This window comes from Phaseolus vulgaris, chromosome 2 (genome assembly GCF_051622355.1).
Source record: "Phaseolus vulgaris cultivar YP4 chromosome 2, ASM5162235v1, whole genome shotgun sequence".
NCBI classification, from domain to species: Eukaryota; Viridiplantae; Streptophyta; class Magnoliopsida; order Fabales; family Fabaceae; genus Phaseolus; species Phaseolus vulgaris.
In genome coordinates this window covers 46950826-46977103 of record NC_143499.1, presented here as the reverse complement: position 1 = coordinate 46977103, position 26278 = coordinate 46950826, and the positions used below count along the sequence as shown (strand labels likewise).

The 26278-nt window shown below is 32.9% G+C and overlaps 4 protein-coding genes across 8 annotated transcripts; 2 read left to right on the top strand and 2 right to left on the bottom strand.

Annotated features, from left to right (window-relative positions):
• Positions 1-5419: 5419 nt before the first annotated feature.
• LOC137812698 (putative glucose-6-phosphate 1-epimerase) lies at positions 5420-9054 on the bottom strand. Of its 5 annotated transcripts, none has more exons than XM_068614863.2 (9): positions 8443-9054; positions 7785-7922; positions 7454-7528; positions 7289-7345; positions 6990-7150; positions 6532-6666; positions 6263-6365; positions 5987-6089; positions 5420-5867 (listed from the first exon to the last, which is right to left on the bottom strand). In XM_068614863.2, the coding sequence occupies exons 2-9, from the start codon at positions 7893-7895 to the stop codon at positions 5698-5700; spliced, it is 915 nt and encodes a 304-aa protein (XP_068470964.2). In that variant the 5' UTR covers positions 7896-7922; positions 8443-9054; the 3' UTR covers positions 5420-5697. The 5 variants fall into 5 exon arrangements, with proteins under 5 accessions (XP_068470964.2, XP_090155248.1, XP_090155247.1 ...); XM_090299122.1 differs by having other exon boundaries at positions 5944-6089; positions 8443-9012; XM_090299121.1 differs by having other exon boundaries at positions 8806-9010.
• Positions 9055-12259: 3205 nt separating this feature from the next.
• Positions 12260-17309, top strand: LOC137812708 (V-type proton ATPase subunit E). Its single transcript, XM_068614875.2, has 6 exons — positions 12260-12514; positions 12584-12684; positions 13412-13592; positions 14657-14853; positions 15126-15225; positions 16831-17309. Exons 1-6 carry the CDS (start codon positions 12413-12415, stop codon positions 16864-16866), a joined length of 717 nt encoding a protein of 238 aa, XP_068470976.2. The 5' UTR covers positions 12260-12412; the 3' UTR covers positions 16867-17309.
• A 2642-nt stretch (positions 17310-19951) lies between these two features.
• LOC137812706 (6-phosphogluconate dehydrogenase, decarboxylating 1, chloroplastic) lies at positions 19952-21896 on the top strand. The gene has a single exon (XM_068614873.2). It carries the CDS (start codon positions 20246-20248, stop codon positions 21731-21733), a length of 1488 nt encoding a protein of 495 aa, XP_068470974.2. The 5' UTR covers positions 19952-20245; the 3' UTR covers positions 21734-21896.
• A 2985-nt stretch (positions 21897-24881) lies between these two features.
• On the bottom strand, positions 24882-26063 carry LOC150029198 (uncharacterized). Its single transcript, XM_090297966.1, has 2 exons — positions 25771-26063; positions 24882-25560 (listed from the first exon to the last, which is right to left on the bottom strand). The coding sequence occupies exons 1-2, from the start codon at positions 26061-26063 to the stop codon at positions 24882-24884; spliced, it is 972 nt and encodes a 323-aa protein (XP_090154092.1).
• Positions 26064-26278: the final 215 nt, after the last annotated feature.

Genomic DNA, 26278 nt, shown 5'->3' with positions numbered 1-26278 from the left:
TATAGAACCTAACTTTTTAAATAATACAGATTCTTTATAAAGTCAACTTTGAACTAATCTTGCTTTTGATTCTCAAGTGAACTCACTTGATCACGGATAATGGGTAAAAATAAAGCAAACAGTTGATAGTAAGATTGTTCATTTTTATAATAAATATTTTAACAGTTATATGATTTAGAATTAGTCGACAGTAATAAATTTCATACACTGAACCAAAGGCGTGAAAATTAAAATGTAATATTTTATGGAACCGTGTACATAAATATTTTTAATTTATATATTTTTAAAAATAATAAAATACTTATAATTATAAAATTTATAGTTAGAATAAATAAATAAAATATAAGTACTACATTAAGAAGAATAAATATTAAAATAAAATATTTAAAAGTAAAAATTATTCAAATTTGTGATGGAAAGTAATTGAAAAAGTCAAGTAATTATTTTGAAAAGTTTGAGATTTTAGAAAAAGAAACTTTGTCACAACTTTTTAAAAATAACCTATAGTTTAGGTAAAAAAAATATTATTAAGTTAGATATAGTTTATAAGTATAAACTAAAACTAAAATATTTGAAATTGTATAAGGATAGAAAGTATATTATTAGCTTAAATGTTCAAGATTTATTATGAAAAGAAAATTAAACGTAAAATTAAAAAAGAAATCGTGAAAAAACATTTTACCATAAAAGTATATAATATTTTTTTTAAATAATTAAAAATATTAAATTAAATAATGGTAAAGGAACACGAGAAATAAAAAAAAATAGAATGCAAATTCTTTAAATTCGAGATTAGGAAATTGGGAGTTGATTTCTTTTAGTTGTTTTTTTCAAGAAATGTCAAGTTTCTTAAAAAGTAACATTTCTTAAAATTTTAATATACTTTTTAAAGTTTTTTTTAACAATCATGATCAATTTACTCTTCTTTTCTCAAGTGTTGGGAAAATAAAAAATATTAGATAATTAAAGTTTATTATATTTAAAAAAAAAAATTCAATTTTTTTTAAAATAATTATCATTAAATATTTTGAATGAATCAATTATTAAGATTTATTGGCTATAGTCCCATTAATTTAATGGAGAGAGTCCCAATCGAAGTATAATTTGGAAGTTCAGCTTAAATTCAAAAGAGAAACTTAAAATTATATAAAGAAAAAAAATTACAGAAGCATACCGTGTTATCTTGAGTTGAAACTGGCATCAGAATAATTTATAAAAGAAGATTAAAACAAATATGCAAAAAAGGGTTATGTAAATTTTGAAAATTGACAGGTATACCAATTCCAGTAAAAAGCAGCATTATGCAGAATGGAATGAATAGAACTATTAGCTTTCCACGCTCTGAAGGCGTTGCTCGTGAATGATCGAGTACGGCAATTGTGTTGTGAATGGTGGTTTAAGAAAATAAAACAAGAAACAAGATAAGGAGAAAGATCACTCCAAATTATGGTTGTCTTTTTCCTCCAACAGCCAACGTTAAAGTCTAAACTACCTCTGTCCTCTTCGATGGCTATAGCAACAAAGCCTTAATACACAGGTCATTATCCACAAAAACGGTTGGTCGGTAAGGAATGTGGATCAATTCAATTCCTCATTTTGTGTTATGCAAAAACATCAACATGAAATAAAGTTTGTTTTCTCAGACGGTGCATCTCTTCTATATAAACTAGTTAATTTACACCATCAAAAATTATTAAATGCACAAAGGTTGAAATCTTAAGGGTAACAATTTTTTGGTTAAAAGGGTTCTCTAGGGTTATTAAGGGTAACAATTTTTTTTAGTTAAAAGGGTTTTCTAGGGTTATGGTTCAAGTCCGATCGAAAAATTATGTCTCAATCTTGTTTTAAAAAGTTTTTATTTATATTAAGAAGGAATTTTGAAAATTTGAAAAAGACAACGGGTAAAAAAAATGAGAGAGTTGAAAATAAGACTAATTACAACAAAAACAAAGAGAAAAATAATATATACTAGAGAAGTCATAAGACAAATGATAGACACTCTCTTATACAGTTTCTTTCTAATAAAATTTGGAAAACATTATTAGAAAAACAGAATATTTTTAGTCACTGAAAAAGTTGGCTAATAGTGCACAGTGACCCAACTTCTCTAATCGGCTTTAATAATTAGGGTGGTTTTTGGCGTTGAATTGGGTTTGCAGTTGCTGAGACTGTACCGTTTGTAAGTTAGTTTGGTTAAAGGAGGGCCAGAAGTTATCCTGTGGTGTGGTGTGGGGAAAACACACACACCAATGACTTGTGCATATGCAAGTGTTTGATTACTAAGTTCAGTGTTTTCACAGTGTGATGCATCAATTGGATGGTGGTCTATTCACGGATGATGGGAAATTGTCCTACTTTATGGGCACTGGGATTTTGGTAGGACATCCACATTTTACCTTTCATCTTATACTATTTTCCCCCAAAAAAAACTATACCTACCTACCCTTGGTAAAAAATTGTCACACAACTCTTATCAAGATTCCATGCACCTTTTACCTTTGTTACATCTCCCATCTCCTATATCTTTATAAACTTTTTCTCTTTCTTTTTGTTATAGATATTGGAAAATTTCTTTATCAATCAATTAACTGCTTATGAAAACTATCGTCTTTAACAGGTGAGAATTTTGTCATTAATTCATTGAACCATCCAAAACAGAATGGAAAAGAAAAAAAATTGCCTTTTCAAACTGATTGCCAAGATTGAAAAAAAAAAACTGAGATATAAAACTATGAAAGACCCACCAGAGAAACAAAAAGAACTGATGTTTATAGCAACAAAATGAAAACGAAGAACAATACGAGAATAATAATAGAAATAATTAATTTGATTTAAACATGGATTTTCAAACAATAATCAACATTGAGTCGATTGAGATTACAAAGAGTAGTGAAAATATATAAAAACTTGCATAGAACAGTTATGATATTTATCTATGCTTAAATAATATTATGTTATATTTTTAATATTAAAAATGTGTATATAAATATTACCCTCACTACTTAAAATTTCTGGATCACACTAGATATTTGTTAAGTCAAATCATGTTAAATATATTTTTTATGATAAACTAAAAATTGTAAGTATTCTTAACCTTGTGATACTATTGTTTTGCTTTGAGAATGTCAATTTTTTTTACAAGTCATACTTTAGAAAAAAATAAATCACTTAGAGTTTATTAAAAATTGAAATACGCTCTTCCCAAAATAAATTAATACTAGTAACAAACTTGATTTTATATGGATTTAACATAACTTATTTGATAATTCCACTCAACTAAGATTAATATAGATTTGATTTAATTTGGTTCGAGTTGGGCTTAGGATTTAGGAGTCTAATTTAATTTGACTTAATCTAATGTGGATTCAACTAGACTCAGTTTGAGGTGGATTTGACTCAACTTGACAAGAAGTGTGTTGAACTCTACTCAGCTTGTTATTTACACAACTCTACTCGATCTACTGTAAGTCTGACACGACTCAGTCTGAAATGGGAATGACTCGATTTAGCCTAACAAGGAACCAACTCAAGTCAACCTAAGATGGGGGCTACCTACGATGGACCCTACTCAACTTGGCCCGAGATGAGTTCAATTCGACCCGACTTATGTGAACACAACTAGACTTAACCCGAGGTGGACTCGACACGACTCATACTGACATGGGTTTGACTTGACTCGACTCGACTCAACTCGACTTGATGTGTGACCAATGTGGACCCAACATGACATGGTCCAATGTGGGCCCAACTTGACTTAGTCGAATGTGAACCCTACTCAACTTGGTTTGAGGTGCGCTCAACTTGACTCGGCCTAAGGTGCGCCCTGCTTAATTGAGTCTGACATTGGCTCAATTAGACTCAACCTAATGTGGGTTTAACTCGACTTGATCCAATATGAGCTTACTCAACTCGAGACATGGGCTCGATTCAACTCAGCATAACGTGAATCTTGTTAACCTTGACATGACTTGGAACTTGACCGACCTACTTGACTTAGGCTCGACCTAGCCTTGTTCATCTTAACCTTGGACTAACTCGGGTGGACCTGGCCTTTACTCGAGTTAACTTATCCTGGACATGACCCAACTTGACTAGCATGGGTTAAACCTATGTGGGTTAGACATGAAGTCATCCTAGTCTGATCTGACTTGTTCGAAATTGGACTCAACTTGATCTGAACTCAATAACCTAAGTTGTCATAACCTCTACTCAGTTCAACTCGGCACGACTTAGGTTAGGCTTAACTTGACTTGACTAGCATGGGTCAAACCTATGTTGGTTCAACATGAAATCATCTTAGTCTGATCTGACTTGTTCGAAATTAGACTTGGTTTGATCTGAACTCGATAACCTAAGTTGTCCTAAGCTCTACTCGGTTCGACTTAGCACAATTTAGGTTAGACTTAACTCAACTTGACGTAGTTCTAATCCGCCTCAATTTGAATTGGATTTGACCTATATGTCGACCAACTTAAAATGATGCGAGTCTGACTTAATTTGACATAAATTCAACTTATCTTTGTTCATACGGAGTTTAAATTTGGATTAAGAAAATAATTTTAATGCACATAAAGATTTTTTTAAATACTTTTTTCATTTTAATTTTAAATAAATTTTTACTTTAAAAATTGGGTCATAGGTTGACTCTGACTCATGTGGCTTTTGATGATATTTTGACCCTGTATACCTTTTGTTACGTGAACCCTTTGACCCTATACACTTTTTTTTTTATCTCGACCCATGTGGGTGAGGGCCAAACTTTGTGGGGGCTGAACCAAGTTAACATGTGAATATCAATTTTCAATACAAACCTTCAAAATATCATACATTCCCAGTATCATAATTTGCATATGATTAAAAGTTGTATAAAATGTATCATAATTTACATATGATTAAAAGTTGTATAAAAACAAGAGTATGATTAGAAGATCAAATTTTAGCAACATAAAAGATGGCATATGATAAGAATATAAAATGTTGAAATCTTGATAAAGTTATAGAAGCATTCAGAAAAATATGTTTTAAGATTTTTATAGACAACTTATAAAGGCTGTATATACCATTATCAAGGGCACTAGACAGAACATATCCCTGCAAACAGATTAGCAGAATTATTTGATACTTTATTTTTATTGTCAAGTGAATTTTGTGCCCACTTTACTTAATAATTAACCTGTATCATATTTGCGAAATCAACATGAACCAATGAAATAAAGTGTTGAAGGATGTGATTTCTCGTCAGCTAAATCCATAAGATAACCATACTGTGTTCTTTTAGTTTTATACAAGTACTTGTCTCTCTCATTACTAATTACATTTAAAACCTTTTGTCTTTATCTCTCTTCTTCTCCCTCGAAAATGGGGTGGGGACTTTTTATTTTGAGATTCGTGGTAACAAATTAGCCACATGTGGTGTGTATTTATGAGAAAAGTAGTTGAAGTTTCATATATAGTGAACCAACATTTTAGACATATAGATGAGGAGTGGGTTTGAGAGTTTGCATAGACAGGTTCACCATCTGCCAAAAAGAATGCTGATGGTGTGTTTTAGTTAGTAGACAACTTGAGCACATGCATGCCTTAGATACTTTTTGTCAAAATAAAGCTTGAAGAATTGGGATAACAAAAAACATTTAAACTACTCCACCTAAGATTGATTCCACTTTATTTGCATCTTGACACCAAATTCATTTGATATCAAGTGGAAGGGACCACAGAGAGGTCCAAGCGGCCAGTCCATTCTTCACCTGGCTTCAACGTGATTGGTTTCTCAATTGCTGCACCATCCACGCAAAGCATCTGCTTGTACTCTTCGTCCCCCAAATCCACTATCGCCTTGGATTTTCTCTCCCACGGATTCCAAACAACTATGCAACACCAAAGTTGGTGTGAATATGGTTAGTTTTAGCTGTTACATTGCGTACGAAAACTACACTAACCTACCAACATCATTCAGCATTTCATTTGCAAGTGCAAGGGACCATACCAACATCTGGGAGTCCTTCCTTTCTTATGACAATTGTTTGCTTCTTCTCGTGGTCTAGAACAGCTACCCCATTGCTACACGAATCAAGATACACTCTATCCACCTAATACATCAAAATATCTCATCACACTTCTTTCTTTATCCAACACTAAACATACTTAGATCAATTCTCAATACTTTATTTATGTCAATAAAAAAGAGTAGCCGACATTGATTACAAAAATAAGGGAATCCTAGAGAAATATCAAAAAAGAAACATGTACTCGGTTGTCTCACCTCTGATTCAAATGTCAAAGCATCTCCTTGTTCTGTGAAGCGTTTTTGGTTGTGCAAGTTGTCCAGGTAATCAAGAGTTTCTAATCCCTCCACCCTCACTTCACTGCCAATAGTAGTAAGTAAGAGATTTTAGATTAACGTGCTTACTCAAATATTTCAAATAGTAGAAAACTACCATAAGAAATTGATGTAAAATTCACTTTATCTTTTATTCAACATTCTAATCTTTTGTCAAAGGTATGTTGTGAAGATCGCATTTAGTTACGGACCTGATATCAGAGACAGAGTAATAAGTATGGTACGCAAAGGAGAAACTGAAGGGCTTGCTATTGACGTTCCTGACGCGAGAAATCATAGTTAAATATCCATTTCCTGACAAAGAGACCCTTAACCGAAGTTCGAAGCTGGACAAAATACTCCAGATCAGTATCTCAAATATTCTGATGGGATGCCAAAAAAACATGACAAAACTACCTATGTTTGCAATTGAGGTCCCCCACATGTGGTTGGGATCACTTACGGCAACAATATATTTACTTTTTTATTTTTCTTGCGATGTAAATTCTTGGTCTGATTAGAGTTCTGGACTAGAAAAGTGTCATACTTTAGGCGTGTCATTATATTTCCTCACAATTTATATCCATGTTTTTCTTGTTCCTAAATTGAAAAGATAAAAGTGTGGGTTCTGGAGTAAGTAAACACATATAATATGCATTTAATTCCGGACCTATGTGGCCATATTTTCAGATCATCTTCGGTTGGTTTGAGCAGCAAGTCAATATAGGCTTTTTCACCGGAATCAGTGGGCAACGGTGGAGGTTCTTGATCAATTACCCACATTTCGTTCCTGGCAAACCCATGATGCTCTAATGATCCACGATTTCTAAACTGGAAAAACAAAATTACAACAAGTCAAGAAAACCCCTTTTGTTTATCTAACTATGTGTATGTAGTTTTTCTGTTAGGGCTATGAATATGTATGCAAAATTTAGTTTTATATAGTATTATCCGAAATTCAAATTATACCTGAGGGAAACAGATCGCAATTCCTCCTCGTAATGGTTTGAGAGGACTTATGATTGCCTGAGAAAGAAACACCACATATACAGAGAAAGTTACATCCTCAAGTAAAATCTAATTAAATAATAGATGTTTCCAAAACAAAAAATAAAAAAACCTCATTATGTTTACCTTACTACTAGTGAACAAAAGCTCCTCGCCACGTTCCCATTTCCATGAAAGAACCTGTCCTCCGTGCAAACTAACCTGTAATCACCCACACTAACATCAATTTATGAAAATAGTTATTTCAGAGTCAAAAGGGAAATAAATTATTATATGTTCTGGGATGGAATGATCTGGGTAATTTCTATCTGACACATAACTACATTTTAAAGTTCGTATACAAGTTTCAATAACGTGTAAAGTAGAAATTGATCTCAACATATAATCATTTACAGTACAATAATTTCTGCAAAAGGTGGTGAATGTAAGCGATTAGTGAGAGTTAAGAGAATCTGACCCTTGCTGAAGCTCCTCGATGGTTCCGGAGAATCACTAGACCTATTCCATTCCTATCTTTGGTAACTTCAACCGCTCCTAAATCATCATTTCCAGCCCCAGAATGATTCATCTCCAAACTTCTGGCTGATAATATGAACTGAAGAAGCAAGAAACGGTATCAGTATCACTATTATCTATCCCTTTAAGGCTAGGAGTTCAAAGCTGTTTCCCGTGATGATAGCAAAAAAAAGATTAGCAGGTTCAGCTGCCACGGAGCTGGTAAAAAACCACGGGTTTCCCATCACACCTTCCACGTGAAAAACCCACAAAAATTGATACCAAAATCGCAACTTTTCAACTAACAACTACCTTCAACCTTAATCCTATCTAATAACTCACAGTAAGGGTCAATTCTCGAACCACGGTCAAACACAGACGCGTGGAGCAAAAATTGTTGTGATTGCTATCTGAATTTGTACTATGTACTATCTCTTACCATTGGAAGCAGCTACCATAGTAAAACAGGCGTTAATGAAATCCAATTCTGCCAGTTACCAATCCGAAAATAACATAATTCAAACAGAAGTTTCAGTCACAGTCCTCGAATTAAATATGTGATCATGAGTATTATAAGTATCAAATTTAACTAACAATTTAGAAACCAAAAAATCATTTACCTAAAACTCAAGCAAGCAGAGTTGAAGTAGAAGGGTTCGAGTTTCAACCCCTGCTGTGAACAACTGTAATATGACTATGGACACGTGACTGCAGTAACAGACTTAACGACCCAGTTATTTAACAGTGTCCCAAGTTTTGTTTTTTAAGGAGCTCGTAGTAGGCATAATTTAAGCTTAAATAATGGTCTCCTTCTTGGTTCTTACAAATATTATATATAGAGAGATGGTAGAACATTCAAGTAAGTACTAGAGGCCTAAGCCTATGAGAATGTTACTGCAATTGCTGGTGATGGGAGAGTTACGGAATTATGGAAGTAACCATCAATCATTCAGACACTGAAGATAGTGACTCGAAAGTCCTACCTTAAATAGATTGCAGTGGACCTAACATGCAATTGACATTATGGTCATTTTTTTCAGTTTGTAAAATTATCTTATGCTAGAAAAGAGAGGAAGAACGATGCTTGTAGTTCTCATTTACAATGTGGGTTCAAGGAGAAAAAGAAGATTGGGTTGGGATGGGGGCGAGGGCCTTATCCTTCGGCATTGGTACACTTTCTGGTTCGACATGCATGAAAGTGATATGACAAAAATAAATATAGTAGAAAAATCAACTCGTGGACATGATTGCCACTACAAAACCATATTCCTGACACTTGCCCTACTGCTAATTGCATGTGGTCCAATAATCGACCCGTCCACCTCATACTTTATTGACTAGTTTATAATTTTATACACAGATATGAAAATTAAATCTTTATTGAAAGTGACAAAAATATATCATGCAGATTCAGACTTTATAATAGAATCTTTTGGACCCCAACTGCATCCTCATTTTACAGTATATAATAATTTGTCTCGAGGATCTTTTATCACGTAAAAATCCAATTTTTACAAGTGCAAAAATGAAATAGTACAAGCTTATATTCTGTCAAGAACCCAAAATGATTTTTTCCATCAAAGATGAGCTGAAAATTTGATGGGTACATGTTCAAAATTGTAAGGAACGGATTTACTTACTATTATGTGATTAGCTCTCATAAATAAGTCACTTCTCATGTTGAATTAATTTAGAAAGTATTATCCTTATTTTTGAAATAGAGTTTCACTTCTTTTTTTTAACTAGTGGAATCACTTTTAAATATCAGTAAACGCTATACAGAACACATATGTATAGAGTTGGTGAGGTTTCACCTAACCTAGCAACAAAATGTTACTGATGTCTCAAGTGAATCTTGAGCCAGGTGAGGACCACTTTCTACCTTTTTGCTCGCAGGGAAACAAAGAATAATAGAGAGGTGAAGACTGCAATGCTTATAGAAGCATTACAGGAGCCAGTTTCTGTTGCTATAAGGTGAAGACTGCAATGCTTATAGAAGCATTACATCTCCAAGTTTCACTGAATTTTTTTTTTATCAAAAAATAAATAAAAAAAGGAACACTGTCCCAACCTTTATACAAAAATCTACAATCTAATCATCTGGATTACAAACCATAACCATAACAATCTCCCCACAAATCAGATAAGAAGCTACATTTAGTAGTCTGTGTTGACTGCAAAAAAACAGAGCTATATACCTGCATAATTATGCAGTAAGCTTTAAAACACAACTAAACATAGTATCAGACATAAAACCAAGTTTCCCTGCATGGTTTCACTGTATACGTATTATGATGGATTGAATTTATCACACCAGCCTTCAAAATAAAAGTTCTCAGTACTCTCCCTAAACCATCTAATTTGTTGATCCTAGGTTTTAGGATGCAAGTAAGCATCTAGAAAATTTTGCAGAAATGTACTCAAGTATAAAAAACATAGGTCCAACTAAGTATATATATGGTGTGGTGGACAGCTGTAATACTAAACTATGCGAATCTGAACTTGTAGTGGAGGTATTATTTAAATTAAAAAACAAAATGCACATACATAACACATGTTTCCCCCGGTATTATATAATAAAATTGTATTATAAAATTTACTAACATAAAAAAAAACAAATTAAAACATAATAAACTAAAAAACGGAAAGACTCTTATCTAAATCATTAAGAAATAATAAATACTTTAAATTCTAAATGAAATCAAACTTTAAGAATTTAAAATATTTGATTATATATAATTAAATCTTTTTATCACAACATAACTCCAACACTATATACAATAAATAATATATTTAATTATCTTAATTTTTTATACAATACAAAAAATCACATGAAATAAAAAAAATAGCAATATATGATATATAAAATCTCCTTTTGATAATTTTTACTAAAATAAAATCAAATTCTGATATTTATTCTAAAGTATTTGTATGAATAAGTTCACGCAATAGATATCTTGTAAAACAAACTTTAAGATTTAACAACTTAAATGAAAAAAAAATATGATTGAGAAAAAAAAACTCATTAAATATGGTTAGTTTTTTTTAAAAAAAATTAGTTATCAATAAGCGAATGAGTACTCCAAATTCATAACATCTCAAAAGTCAAATATTTTAGAGTAAATAGAATATATACTAAATTGCAAAGAATATACATTCGATTATATATATTGATTGATGTGAGATTATTTTAGTCCTTATTTTACAATTTATTCCACTCAAAACTAATCTTTACAAAAATAGAGATGTAAAATGCATTTACACTATCATAAAATCATATATATATATATATATATATATATATAAAAGTTTGCTTATTTTACTATAATATCTTAAAAGACATAATAATAATAATAATTTATGCCTATACATATTAGATTTTTTTTTTAACAGTTGTCAATTTTTTTATATTTATTTAATTTTATTCCTGTATTATGTACATTGTATCCTTTCTTATTTTTTTCTAAAACATATTAAAACAGTAATCATAAGTAGTTTTGAGTGTAAAACATTTTTTAATTTAATTTTTTAAAATATATCTTTATTTCTTTAATTTTCCATTTTTCTCTCTTCATTTCTTCTTACTTTATCTCTTTTATTTATCAAATCTATTGAAACCTAATAACATGATTTTCATGCTCTCTCGGTCTCTCATATTATTTGTGTCTCTTATATATACAAATACACATAAATCTATATTTTATTTAAATAAATAAAAATATATAATAATAGTAAAAATAAAAATAAAAATGCAGAGGGTTTTGTTCTCGTTAGTAATAATAATAATATAAAATATATGTTTGTATTTTAGCGAAACACAATTTTTTTTTTAAAAGATTATAAGTATTTTGTAGGCATTCTCAATAATATCAATCATTGTTTGAGTTCAGCTCGTTTTTTCATTGACTAAAAATTTCAAGTATTAGACTAACATGTTAAAATAGACCGCCCAATGAAAAAAAATACAAATTTTCAAAATATGACAATAAAAATAAATAATTTATGTTAACAAATTAGTTTGAAATTATAAAAATAAATCATAGTAAATTCATAAAACTTGTGATTCACGAATTAAGTTTGTGACTTTTAGACTGAATAACATGAATATTTTTATACTATAGTATTGATACAGAGTATTTATTTATTTATTTCAGTTAGAAAACTTAATTAACCACTTTAGTGGGTCCTCTCCTTTCCATAGCACTTTCTCTATCTATAAAAATAAATCTGAAATCCTACTGAAAAGAAAAACCCTGAATAAAGTGTTAAGTGGACCAAACAACTGCTAGTGAATTATATTGATAGTTTCACTCATGTAATTTAATTTAATCAAATTAAGATGGGTAAAAAGAATTGATCCATTGGATTTATAATATTCCTTATTTCTAAACTAATTATTATAAAAATTAATAAATTTATATTAAAAAGATCCCCCATAAACTAAAATATGTATTTTAAAATGTTAACATGAGAGGACATACATAAGGAAGGGGGTGAGGTGGTGTGGGTTAGGGGCAGAGAGAGAATTCGTATCAAGAACATTGATCTTGGAAGTTTCCGGTGTATCGCTTCTGAATATCGTCTCTGAAAATGAACGACGCAGATGTCTCTAGACAAATCCAGCAGATGGTGCGGTTCATCCGCCAGGAAGCAGAGGAAAAAGCCAACGAGATCGCTGTCTCCGCCGAAGAGGTATCTCTTCACTGTACAGTTTTCTCCTCTTTCGATTTCCAACTCATGCTCTCAAAACGAATCCTGCAGGAATTCAATATCGAGAAGCTGCAGTTGGTTGAAGCTGAAAAGAAGAAGATCAGGCAAGAGTATGAACGCAAAGAGCGCCAAGTGGAAATTCGCAAGAAGATGTATTTTCTACATACTCTTCTATCCTCTTTTTATGTTAATTTTGTTCTGTGAGTTTGAAATTCATTAGGATTGTTCATCAGTTGGCATTGCTTGAAATTAAATTCTGGAGACTAAGTCCTACTCGTATAGATCTTGATCCTTGCTTGTGATAATACTGCAATGTCTATTACTGTGATTACTGGTACCTTAGCTTTATAGAACCAGATTCAGTGCAATCAGTGCTGTTATTTTTTTCTTGTAATCACTCATTCTGTGCATTTATAATTGAACTACTGCGATCGAGTGTTTTAAGTACTGCTACATGATCTGTCAGATCTTTATGGAACAGTTCCGAATTGTGGAATTCGCGAATGCATGCTATTTAGATCACTTATGAAATAGCGTACTGGATCCTTGTGGTCTTGTCCTACTATTCAATAAAACCAATAATTAATGTTAGTTCCATTTTTAATTTTTTCATTTGGAAAGAATGGCTATAGGTTTAGTTTAGTCTATTTTATTTATTTACTTTGTTTGGGTTTGAATACTTGATGTTCAATTTCCTTCAAGCTATTCACATCTGCTGCAAATTACTTGAACTCAAGGATACTGTCAAAGTTTGATGAATGACATTGAGGGTTTAGTTCAGGGAGACGTATTTTGAAACACAGAGCTGGGTGTTGTTCTTCAAAGTGGCAAAAAAAATGCAACTTGAAATAGTTTATCAGAATTGATTGTTTGTTGCAGTGAGTACTCGATGCAGCTGAATGCTTCTCGAATTAAAGTTCTTCAAGCTCAAGATGACGTGATCAGTTCCATGAAAGAAGCTGCTTCCAAGGAACTTTTGAGTGTGAGTCATCATCATGATTGGACTTTGACTCATCATGATCATGTGTACAGAAAGCTTCTTAAAGATCTCATTGTTCAGGTCAGTTAAATTTTTAATATGGTACACCTACTTATGGTTTGATAATTTTATTTTGCTGTTTTGCCAAGTATTGATATCAGATTGTTGTTTCCATTTTTTTGGTAAAAGCCTTGCACATAGGCAATTGTTGTTAATATTATTTATTATTGTGTTGTGCCCTCTTTTGTATTATTTGTGATGATGGCACAACATTGTATCTATAACTAATATCTTCATTGCTAATTTCTATTACCTGGAGACGCCATTGTATTAACATCATTGATTGTTTTGTGATAGGAACTTAGGCATTACAAGATGCTCGGTGGAATATTTAAGTGGTTGCTTCTCTTCTCTTAATAGCTAGTTTTTTAGGGTGGGTTCCCCAATTACTTGGATACTTATCAATTAGTATTAGAACTGGTTGTTGGTGTCTTAGAAAGGGCTATCTATGAAGAGTTCTGCTTAACAAGGAAGTTGAGTGAGTGAAGTGTCATAGAAAGAAAGCTACCGAGACATCTTCTCTTAGGAGTGGAGCTATGATAAGAACTTGGGTATTATGGAATGCCAAAGTCCCACCATATTAAGTAGTATGGGATGTTTAGTGGAGTATTTAAGTGATTGGTTCTCTCCCGTTAATAGCTAGGTTTTTAGGATGGGTTCCCAAGTGCTGGGTACATTTTATTCATTACTATTTCTTGATTCCTGACATGTAACCAACCTTGCTCTCTGTGTTGTGCTCAATGGATGGGTTAAATTCCTGTCCTAACCTCTTACCCTTCTTTGGTCAACTTGACCTTTTAAACCTTTGCAATGATATATTCTGCTGTTTATAGATCACCTTCTAGCATGAGTATATGGACTTTGAAATATAATGTAATGTTTGGGTGCATTTTGAATCATAACTATTTCCTGATTCCTGACATGGAAACCAACCTTGGTCTCTGGGGTGTGTTCAATGACATTGGTTCAATTCCTGCCCCACATAATCTTTGTAATGATATATTCTGCTAGACTGCTGTTTATAGATCACCTTCTAAGTTTAAGTATGTATACTTGAAATATAATGTAAGGGCTGTGTCTTGCAGTGTTTGCTAAGACTGAAAGAACCTTCTGTCTTGTTGAGATGTCGGAAAGATGACCTGCCCTTGGTAGAGCACGTGCTGGATTCTGCTGCACAGGAGTATGCTGACAAAGCAAATGTTGATCCCCCAGAGGTCATTGTTGACAACCAAGTCTATCTTCCTCCTGGACCCAGTCATCACAATGCTCATGATATGTACTGGTAAAGTTGTGTTACAATTAAATCTTAACTTACTGTTCGGCCTGGCCAATCAAGGATTTACTTTCTTACCCTATGTTTTACTTTTTCCTCTTGGTTAATTATAATTTAACATTATCTTATGAGAAAAGTATCAATTTCAAATTTTTTGTGCGTACTAATTCTTAACAACAACAATTGGGGATGCTTCCTAAAATCGTATTATCTGTTAGCTGCTTAGATATTTAAATTTCAGTTGTAGCACACCTGATTATATATATTTTTTTTATATTCAGTTCTGGTGGGGTGGTGCTAGCTTCTTGTGATGGAAAGATTGTGTGTGAAAATACTCTTGATGCACGACTTGATGTAGTGTTTCGGAAAAAGCTTCCTGAGGTAAATTAATTTTTTGTGCGTAGTAATTCTTATTCTGTGATTTGTATCCTCGTTGTTAGATATTTTCTGTTGAATTGCTTATGCAGTTGACTTCCATATAATTTCCAAGAAGAAAAGTGGGTTATGTTTTAGATATTTGACATTGAAATAAAAGAAAACATCAGGCAAATCATTTGCTCTGATGGGCACGTAGGACTTGCAACGGAATGTATGCATGAAAAGCAGCGGGGGCTTGGTTTCGGAATTTCTTGGGCTTAAGTCATCATTTATGTTTAAGGCCTGCTTTAATTTAACCTAACAATTCTCAGATTATTCTTCAAAATTTCTAAGCTGCATAATTGTTTATAAAAATTTATAATCAAGTAATTGTATCATTTTCAATAGATAATTTGATTCATTTAACATAACCTGTATCATCATTGATCTATAATAGGATGTAAGGAATGTTTAGATTTGACAAATTTCATTCAATAGTAGCAAACAGTTACAGTATTATCAGTAATATTTTACAAGTAATTATGTATTTGTAAAAAGAAATCTAATCTTTTTTAATATTATTTAATACTTCTAGTGAGACATTAATTTCTTTTTACTGATATTTCTTTCAATATTTTCAATTCTGAAATTAGTCAAGGGTATCAATATCTACTACAAAATTTGGTAAACCTCTTCAAGACCTGTATGGACTCACTTGACCTTTTCAAATATTCACTTATCTTTGAGTGAATAAGAAACGAAAGACTCACATGAGCTTAAGGAAGATAATAACAATTTAATATTAAGATATAGGAAGTTAGAAGGAAAAGGAGACCAAAAGTAAGGCGGAAAGCCAACAGAGAATGGAGATGATTAGAATATTGGATACTTAGAAAATTTCGCCTTAAAAAAGTAATATATATTTATTGGTTAAGATATCAGATTAAAATACATATATACACACACTCACAATATTAGATATAACCTTAAACATAAAATTAAGAATTGACAGTAGTTATTAAGGGGAAGTCATTAAGATTTGTTATTGAGCTAGGAAAAAGACAAAGTTCTTTAAACAAAAGTCTGTGAACTTGAGCTATTGCTCTCACTCACATAACTTGTATGTAGCATTGTGTTTCACATCCCAATTTATGTATTTTCTTGGGTAGTTCTATTCACTTCATTCCACAATATTTTACTAGTATACAGTTTCTATTGGTAGCATTGAAGTTATAGCCAACTAAAATCTCGACTATTTTGATTTAGTGCCAAATTCAGTAAGTCCTTTCTTTCCCTGTCTATTTCCGTACCTTTGTAATTTCTAGACTGGTCCAGGAGATCCTTTTCACTAATTGTTCCTCACATTTCCTTTCTCCTCCCAAACAAATATATACCGTAAACCCATTAATCCAATCCATTATTGGCCAACTTTCTCTCTGGTATGTTTACTTTGGGTATTCTTTGGGAATTGGTTAGTCATTAGATAAGTTGATGTTAACACAGCTAACATTCTTCTTTATTTTCTTTCTTCTTGGGAAAGGGGTAAGGGTGTAATTATTTTGAGACGATGAACAGGTAAATCATGTCAAACGATTAGATTCTTATGAAGTTTCTTTCTCCCTGTTGCAGATCCGAAAGCAGCTGTTTGGACAAGTTGTTGCTTGAGGTTTTCCATTGTATTGTTTCGTTACCCCAGATTGTTTATATCCCGAAGCATTCGCTTATCTTGGACCTGAATAGCTTTCGGGCCGTTGAATTATAATTATTGTCTTTTGAATAACACCATTTATCCTTATTTCAGTTTCTCCCATATAGGTTATGATGGGGCATGTGGTGTTCTCAAATTTCGTTAGTGATGATTGTTATCACTGTGTGCCTATAAGTGTTTGCTCTGGCCCATTGCTGCTTTGAGCTTACTGGTAATTATGTAGCATATACATACATACGTGTGTGTATATATATATATTGAACACTAGGACATTACTGTCAACATTGTGACAGAAACATAACTGGTGCAAGTTAAAAAAAAGAGTGGAGATAGTGAAATTTCCAGTTCATGTGATGGGAGATGGGAATTGGACAGCATTCAAAGAGTAATTTCATTCCTAGGATCTGGTCTGAATAATAGTATAACATTTGTGATATAGACCATGAAAAATAAATTTACATAACTTGATAATTGCAGTGAAATACTTTATTCAATTAGTTACAAAATATAAACTTTAATTGAATATATTTTTCATAAATAAATACAAGTTATACATTAATTTTATGAAAACATAAGAAATAAAGATATAAACATGAGGAGTAAAATAAATTTATAAGTGTATAAATTTATGTATAGCTAAAAATTTGATTTTGTTCAGTTAATTTTCAAAATCAAATCTGAAAAATCCAATAAAAGAACTTGATATTTTTTGTTTTTTTGTTTGTTTGTTTGGCTTTCTATTTGTTCAGTTTTCAAAGTTTTGGATTGATCTATTTGTATTTGTGTACATCGGATTGAAAATTAATTTATTAACGTCCCTATTTGACATAAAATAAATTAAAAATGCATAAATGAATATTCTTATTTCTTTTATTATCTACACCTATTTACATGGAGTTTGTATAAAAAGTTTAATCACTTTTAGTTTATAAAAAAATGGTATACATTGATTTATATAAAGAGTTTAAATGTTTTTAGTTGTTACAAATGTTCCATATAATTTTATATAGAGTTTAATAATTTTTTATTTGTACTAAATTTTATAAATTGGTTTATACAAAAGGTTTAAACCGTCTTAACTGTACTAAATGGTGTCCACTATTCTATATAAATATATTATTCATTCTGGATTTGTATTAAATAGCATACATTGATATATTCAAAGAATTAATGCTACACTTTAAAATGCATGAGCAATCAACTATTCATAAGCGATTAAATTTATCTTCAAATGTTTCAAATGCGTAGTAAAAAATTCTATTTAAATATTTTAAAATTTAGTTTTTCAATGAGATCTTTACTATTAAAGAAAAATATGAAAATAAGTCTTTCTTCTTACAAATATTGAGTACTTATTGTGTTTGATGGAAGTAAATCATTACATGTTCAAGTTTCTTTTTCTTATAGTTGTTCAAGATTTTTACTAAAATTTTGACATTTGTGAGTCTCGAGATTGACTTGCTTCTTACCGAAAAGTGTTAAACCACTTCTTAATAATGTTAATTTCCAAAACTTATTGATTAGATGGTTGAGTCACATCTCAAGTACCAATATGTTAAACTTTTTTAAAGTTTGGGTTTCTATAAGTTATTTCATCATCGTAAAAGTTGACAACTTATAAAAATTGTCCATCTTCATAAATAAAGTTTTAATTTATATATATATATATAAACTCTTGCCTTCAAATACATTAAAATTTAAATATTTGAATCGATTATCTTTTAAACTTATTCATTTAAGTTTTAAATCAAATTAAAATAGTTGTTAACTATATAAAAGATAAACCCAAACAAATAAATTACATAATAACACATGATAATTCACCAAGTAGAAAAGGACTTCAATTATCATTATAAGAAGAGATGATCCAATTAAATCATCTACCAAAAAAATAAAAACTTATATAAATTTTTCAAATTTAAAAGGTTTTTTTTACCTATTGTGTCCGAAATACTCGTATAACTATTATAAATTACTTATTATTAACTAAATTAATTGTCAAACTTATTAAAAATTACAATTTCATAGTTGAGTTACTAATATACATTATTTTTATATAATACCAGCAGGAACATAAACATGCACCTGTATATTCACATTTTCTAGTTTTTATTTTCACTATTATTATATATATATATATATAAATATAAATTCATGTGTATTTGTATGTATGAGAGATATGTTATTAGGTTTCAAGAGATTTGAGGAAGGAGAGAGATAAAATAAGAGAAAAAAAATTAAAAAACACTATACATTCAAAATTGCTTATGATTGTTTTAAATAAGAGAATCAATCTCTCTACTCTCCTCTCTCTTGTTAGTTAAGTGATCATAAATAAAATAAAATTAACGTAACAATCTCTTCCCTTTCCTGTCAGTTGGAAAATAAATAAAATAAAATTTAAAAACTGTTTTATTAACTTCTAAAATTATAAGAATGTTTAAATAACTAAAATAAATTAATAAAATAAAATATTAAACAAAGATAAAATAAAAAAACAATTTAGAACAATGGAAAATACCTTAGATTAAAAGATACCTTAGAACAGTGGATTTTATCTATTTATTTTCACGCTAATATTAAAGTATTTGCAGATGCATTTCTATTTAATTCCTACTCATTCCATAATAAAATCCATAGTTCAAATGTGAATAAGAATTACATGCATTTATTTCAACATCTTAATGGACAATAGTAATGAATTATTTAATTAATAAAATGAATATATAACAATTTATTTAAGATATGTTTAGACAATTTTGTATAAGAAAACATTATTTTACAATCTTTTTAAAATCTTATAAAAATTTAAGATAAAAGAAGTGCCTTATATATTTAAAGTCCTTAAACTTTTTTATTTTAGATTTGTAAATATGAATTCTAACACGTCAACATAATATTACCATAATATTAGTTTAAGAAAAAGGTAGCCACCAAAAAGGGTGGACCATAAGATATGAAATATATCTAGGTTGACTGATTTGGCGAAACAAAAAACGGTATCGTTTAATAGAGGAGGAAATTCACATTGTGCACGTCTTGGAGGCAACGTCGTCTACGGCACCTCCTCGTTGGTGGTTAAGTCAGTGTCCTTTCACTCCCTCGACGAGTCCGCCAAACTCACCAACCCAAACAAATCCCCCCAAAAAGCCCTAATTCCTTCTCTTGCTAAACTAAACACTATTTACTAATTAGATAGTAATAATAATAAAATTAATAACTAACAACAGCAACACTAGATTTATAACTACAAAGACACATTCTCAGTCATAGTTAGTTGTTGCATCCTCCAAAACCCCCTCGCACTCTACACACTCTCAACAATCTTCCTTTCGAATGGAGTCTGCAGCTTTGTCGCGCATAGGTCTAGCTGGCCTGGCCGTGATGGGTCAGAACCTAGCCCTAAACATTGCGGAGAAGGGGTTCCCCATCTCCGTCTACAACCGTACAGCGTCTAAGGTCGATGAGACCGTAGATCGGGCCCGCAATGAGGGTTCTCTTCCGCTCACGGGCCAATACAATCCTCGTGAATTCGTTCTGTCCATCCAGCGTCCCAGATCCGTTATCATCCTTGTCAAGGCCGGCGCCCCCGTCGATCAAACCATCGCCGCACTCTCCGACCATCTCGAGCCCGGCGACTGCATCATTGACGGCGGTAACGAGTGGTACGAGAACACCGAACGCCGCATCAGCCAAGTCGCAGATAAAGGTCTCCTTTATCTTGGCATGGGCGTCTCTGGCGGTGAAGATGGGGCGCGCTACGGCCCCTCTCTCATGCCCGGCGGTTCCAAAACCGCCTACGACAATGTACACGACATCCTCCACAAAATCGCCGCGCAGGTCGAGGATGGGCCTTGCGTCACGTACATCGGCGAGGGAGGTTCTGGGAACTTTGTGAAGATGGTCCACAACGGAATCGAATACGGAGATATGCAACTCATCTCGGAGGCTTACGACGTGTTGAAGCACGTCGGTGGCCTGTCGAATTCCGAGCTTGCGGATATCTTCGCAGAGTGGAATAGTGGGGAGCTTGAGAGTTTCTTGATTGAAATCACTGCGGATATTTTTAAAGTGAAGGATGAGGATGGTGAAGGGTTTTTGGTGGATAAGATTTTGGACAAAACAGGGATGAAGGGGACGGGGAAATGGACGGTGCAGCAGGCGGCGGAGCTGTCGATACCCGTCCCCACGATTGCGGCGTCGTTGGATTGCAGGTACTTGAGCGGGTTAAAGGAAGAGAGGGAGAATGCTGAGATGGTGTTGAAGGAGGCGGGGATGAGTGATGAATTCGGGAGAATTGGTATGACCGGGGTGGAAAAAAAGAGGTTGGTTGATGATGTTAGGCAGGCTTTGTATGCTTCAAAGATTTGTAGCTATGCTCAAGGAATGAATTTGTTGAGGGCCAAGAGTAATCAAAAAGGGTGGAACTTGAATTTGGGGGAATTGGCTAGGATTTGGAAGGGAGGATGCATTATAAGGGCAGCCTTCTTGGACAGGATCAAGAAGGCTTATCAAAGGAACCCTAATTTGGCTAATTTAATAGTTGACCCGGAATTTACAAGGGAAATGATGCAGAGGTTGGCTGCATGGAAACGGGTTGTGGGGTTGACAGTTTCAGCTGGGATTAGTGCTCCAGGAATGTGCGCTAGTCTTGTTTACTTTGATACCTACCGGAGGGGCACGATGCCGGCGAACCTTGTTCAGGCTCAGAGGGACTTGTTTGGGGCCCATACATATGAGAGGGTTGATCGTCCTGGAGCTTTCCATACCGAGTGGACAAAGCTTGCACGCCAAAGTGGGACTGGAGTTGGTGCTCTCAATTGATGATGAGTTTTGGTTGTTTGGCTGTTGGCCCTACAGTGCAGCCTTTGAGTTGTAATTGTTTGTTTCTTTGAGGATCTTTGGTAGGCAGAGCAACTATTGTTTTCTTGCTAGAACTGTTTTGTTCCTTAATAAAACGAAGGCATGTCATTTGGCTTTTGCTTCAGTAGAGTACAAGTTGTTGATGTTCTTGTCAAATGTATATTTGTTTGAAATTATAGCTATAATTGCATTTTTGGATTTGATTCCTAAGTGAGGAAGGTTAAAGTAAGCAATCTAGTCAAATGCTCATGATTTTTGTATGTATGTGCATATGATGCTGCTTGCTTGATTATCCGAAGTAACACGGTAGAAGATAAGATCGATCCCTGCATTTTATATTGTATGTGAAACATTCAAGAGTTTCTTAACCAAATATGATGAGAATTGTGTTGACTCCTGTAAAGCAAGAAGTCTTTTAGAATGTTGAAATATTAAGAAATTTAATGGTTGATGTTTCTATGCATTCATAATTTCTTGTGCAAGTGATATCTATTTTTTCTGTAACCAGGGTATATAGACATCTATTACACTCCTTCAGTCTCTCCCTCACATGATTATTCCATTTTGGAAATATTGGATCCAAACCTTGGTTAAGGTACCTAATCACCAAACCATTTATGCATGTGATATTGATGGTTGATTGAAATTGCCACTTTAGTCTGTAGAAATAGATGATCACGGTATAGGCGCCTGACTCTTGTGATTTGTTTGAAGAAATTCATGAATTTCTTGGCAAAATATGATGAGAATTGTGTTGAAGGTCTATGTATCAAGCCAAATGTGGTCGGAACATCAAATAAAACTTTAATGTATCATGGTTTCCTGTTCCTTTCGTTTTAGGTGATTTTGGTGTATCTGCAAATTGATTTTCTTTCTTTCTCGCTTTGTACCTTTACATGCTTCTGCACCTGTAAGGTTTTATGCTTCTTGTCATGCCTTAATGACCAAATTTTTAGTTTTACCTTTTGTTAAATGAAAGCGTGCTTTTATATTCTTTTTCTTTGGACAACCTTGTGGAGGTAGGACTCGGTAATGCTTTTGTGATGTTTTTTTGGAGTTTACGCAACTTTCTTTTTTGCTTCGCAACTTTATTTTTTGTTGCTTCAGTTTATTAAATTTAGTGCCACACTTTACAGTTGTACGAGACTAATTAACAAATGCAAATTGCTTCATGCCATTGAGAAACCCCGGCCAGAAAATATTTAATGGTACAAGAGAGTTAAAAGACTAATTCAATTCTTCATTTATCTGTAAAACTATTCCTTCATTTGTAGTCAGAATCATGCTTTGTTCATTTCAACGATCTGAGTGTTTTAAGTACTGCAACGTGATAAAAAAAGAAAAAGGTGATCTGTCAGATCTTTATGGAACAGTTTCGAATTGCGGAATTCGCGAATGCATGCAATTTAGAGTACTTATGAAATAGCGTACTGGATCCTTGTGGTCTTGTCCTACTATTCAATAAAACCAATAATTAATGTTAGTTCCATTTGTAATTTTTGCATTTGGAAAGAATGGCTATAGGTTCAGTTTAGTCTATTTTATTTATTTACTTTGTTTGGGTTTGAATAGTTGGTGTTCAATTTCCTTCAAGCTATTCACATCTGCTGCAAATTACTTGAAGTCAAGGATGTTGTCAAAGTTTGATGAATGAGATTGAGGGTTTAGTTCAGAGAGACGTATTTTGAAACACAGAGCTGGGTGTTCTTCAAAGTGGCAAAAACAATGCATTTTGAAATAGTTTATCACAATTAATTGTTTGTTGCAGTGAGTACTCGATGCAGCTGAATGCCTCGAATTAAAGTTCTTTAAGTTCAAGATGACGTGATCAGTTCCATGAAAGAAGCTGCATCCAAGGAACTTTTTGAGTGTGAGTCATCATCATGATCATGTGTACAGAAACCTTCTTAAAGATCTCATTGTTCAGGTCAGTTAAATTTTTAATATGGTACACCCACCATCCACTAATGTGTATGTGATATTTTATTCTTCTGTTTTAATTGTTGATTTAATATTTTTAGGTAACTGCTCATAAAATCATTTAAGTGTCAAAATATTTAAGAGTTAGTTACTGTAAGTATTATAAATGTAATTGTTAGCAAAAAAATCAATGAGCTATCTTCTTGAGGGATATGTAGAGTGCATCAATGTAAGGAGGTTCCAATTTTTCAGCAATGACACCACCTGTCTTTCACGGAGACAATTATCAAATGTTGGTTGTTCGTATGGAGACCTACCTACAAGCATTGGATTTATGGGAAGTTGTTGAAGAGGACTATGAAATTCAGTCCCTTTTAGAAAACCCTACTGTGGCACAAGTAAAATCACAGAAGGAAAAGAAGATGTAAAGATCAAAGGCAAAGCATGTCTATTTGCATCTGTATCTCCTATGGTATTCACAAGGATAATGTCCTTGAAGTTAGCAAAAGAAATTTGGGATTACCTCAAGGCAAGGCAGAATATGAAGGTGATGAGAGGATTCGTGGAATGCAAGTGCTGAATTTAATCAGGGAGTTTGAACTGCAGAGAATGAAAGAGTCAGAATCCGTACCTTGACAGACTTCTAAGCATTGCCAACAAAGTGAGGTTGAGGTTGCTTGGATCTGTGTTAAAAGATTCAAGAATTGTGGAAAAACTGCTAGTAACGGTTCCAGAGAAGTTTGAAGTCACCATAACAACCCTAGAGAACATAAAAGACCTATAAAAAATTTCTCTTGCAGAGCTCTTACATGCTTTACAAGCACAAGAACAAAGAAGAGTCATGAGACAAGATGAAGCAATAGAAGGAGCCTTAACAACCAAACATGAAGGTGGCTGGAGAAACAAAGATAGCAACATCAAGCAGAACCAGCAAAAAATGGAGAAGTTGCTGCACACAATAACAACAAAAGGAGAAATTACCCTCATTGATAACTTCTTTGTGATCAGGTTCACATACTGCAACGTTACATCTATGATATATGTCAGAGAGTAATCGATTGCCTTTAATTGGTGGATCATCCTCCATTTTAGATTTTTGCATCTTGAAAAGCCCTTGATCAGACGGCTCCTCCTGAAATAGACCTAATGAGAAACTTTTGCCTCTCATTTGTACCTTGAACAAATCTTGTCATGTAGCATCCTTGATCAAACAATGGTTATCTTCAAAAAACACCTTGAAGCCTTTTTGCAGCAACTGACCAACACTCAATAAATTTTTGTCTATGTTAGGTACATATAAAACATCAGTAATAGTTTTAGTACCTGAATGTGTTGCTACAACAATGGTGGTTCCTATTCCTTTTACTGAAATGTGACCCCCATGGCCTATCTTGACCTTTGAAATTTTTGAAGACTTCAACTCCTTGAAAAGTTGTTTGTCATACATCGTGTTATTTGTGCAACCACTATCAATTAGGCAAGATGCACTTGAAATATTGCTGGAGAAATCAGTTGCAACGAAAAGTACATCCTCCTCCTCATTTGCAATTTGAGCATCTACATCTTGTTGCTCACTTTGATTTCTACAAATGACTGTTTCATGCCCAAGTTGATTCCACTTAGCATCAGGCCTTATCCAACACTTAAACGGTGGATGACCTAACTTGTTGCAATGCTTGCAAGGAGGGTAATTTCTCCTTTTGTTGTTATTGTGTGCAGCAACTTCTCCATTTTCTTGCTGGTTCTGCTTGATCTGGCTACCTTTGTTTCTCCAGCCACCTTCATGATTGGCTGTTAAGCTCCTTCTATTGCTCCATCTTCTCTCATGGCTCTTCTTTGTTCTTGTGCTTGTAAAGCATTTAAGTGCTCTGCAAGAGAAATTTTTGATAGGTCATTTGTGTTCTCTAGGGTTGTTATGGTGGCTTCAAACTTCTTTGGAACCGTTACAAGCAGTTTTTTCGCAATTCTTGAATCTTTTAACACAGATCCAAGCAACCTCACTTTGTTGACAATGCTTAGAAATCTGTCAGAGTACTCTTTTTACGGATTTTGACTCCTTCATTCTCTGCAGTTCAAACTCCCTGATTAGATTTAGCACTTGCATCCCACGAATCCTCTCATCACCTTCATATTTGGCCTTGAGGAAATCCCAAATTTCTTTTGCTGACTTCAAGGACATTATACTTGTGAATACCATAGGAGATACAACTGCAAATAGACATGCTTTTGCCTTTGATATTTTCATATTCTTTTCCTTATGTGATTTTATTTGTGTCATAGTAGGGTTTTCTGGAAGGGACTGAATTTCTTCTTCTACAGCTTCCCATAAATCCAATGTTTCTAGGTAGGTCTCCATACGAACAACCCACATTTGATAATTGTCTCCATCAAAGACAAGTGGGTGTCATTGCTGAAAAATTGAAACCTCCTTCCATTGATGCACTCTACTAACATTACATATCCTCAAGAAGATAGTTGTGATACCAATTGTTGGTTTTTTTGAATAAATCAAAAGGAAGATATTTTATTATCATTGCTAACAATTACATTTGCAGTAACTGACTCTTAATCAACAATTAAAACAGA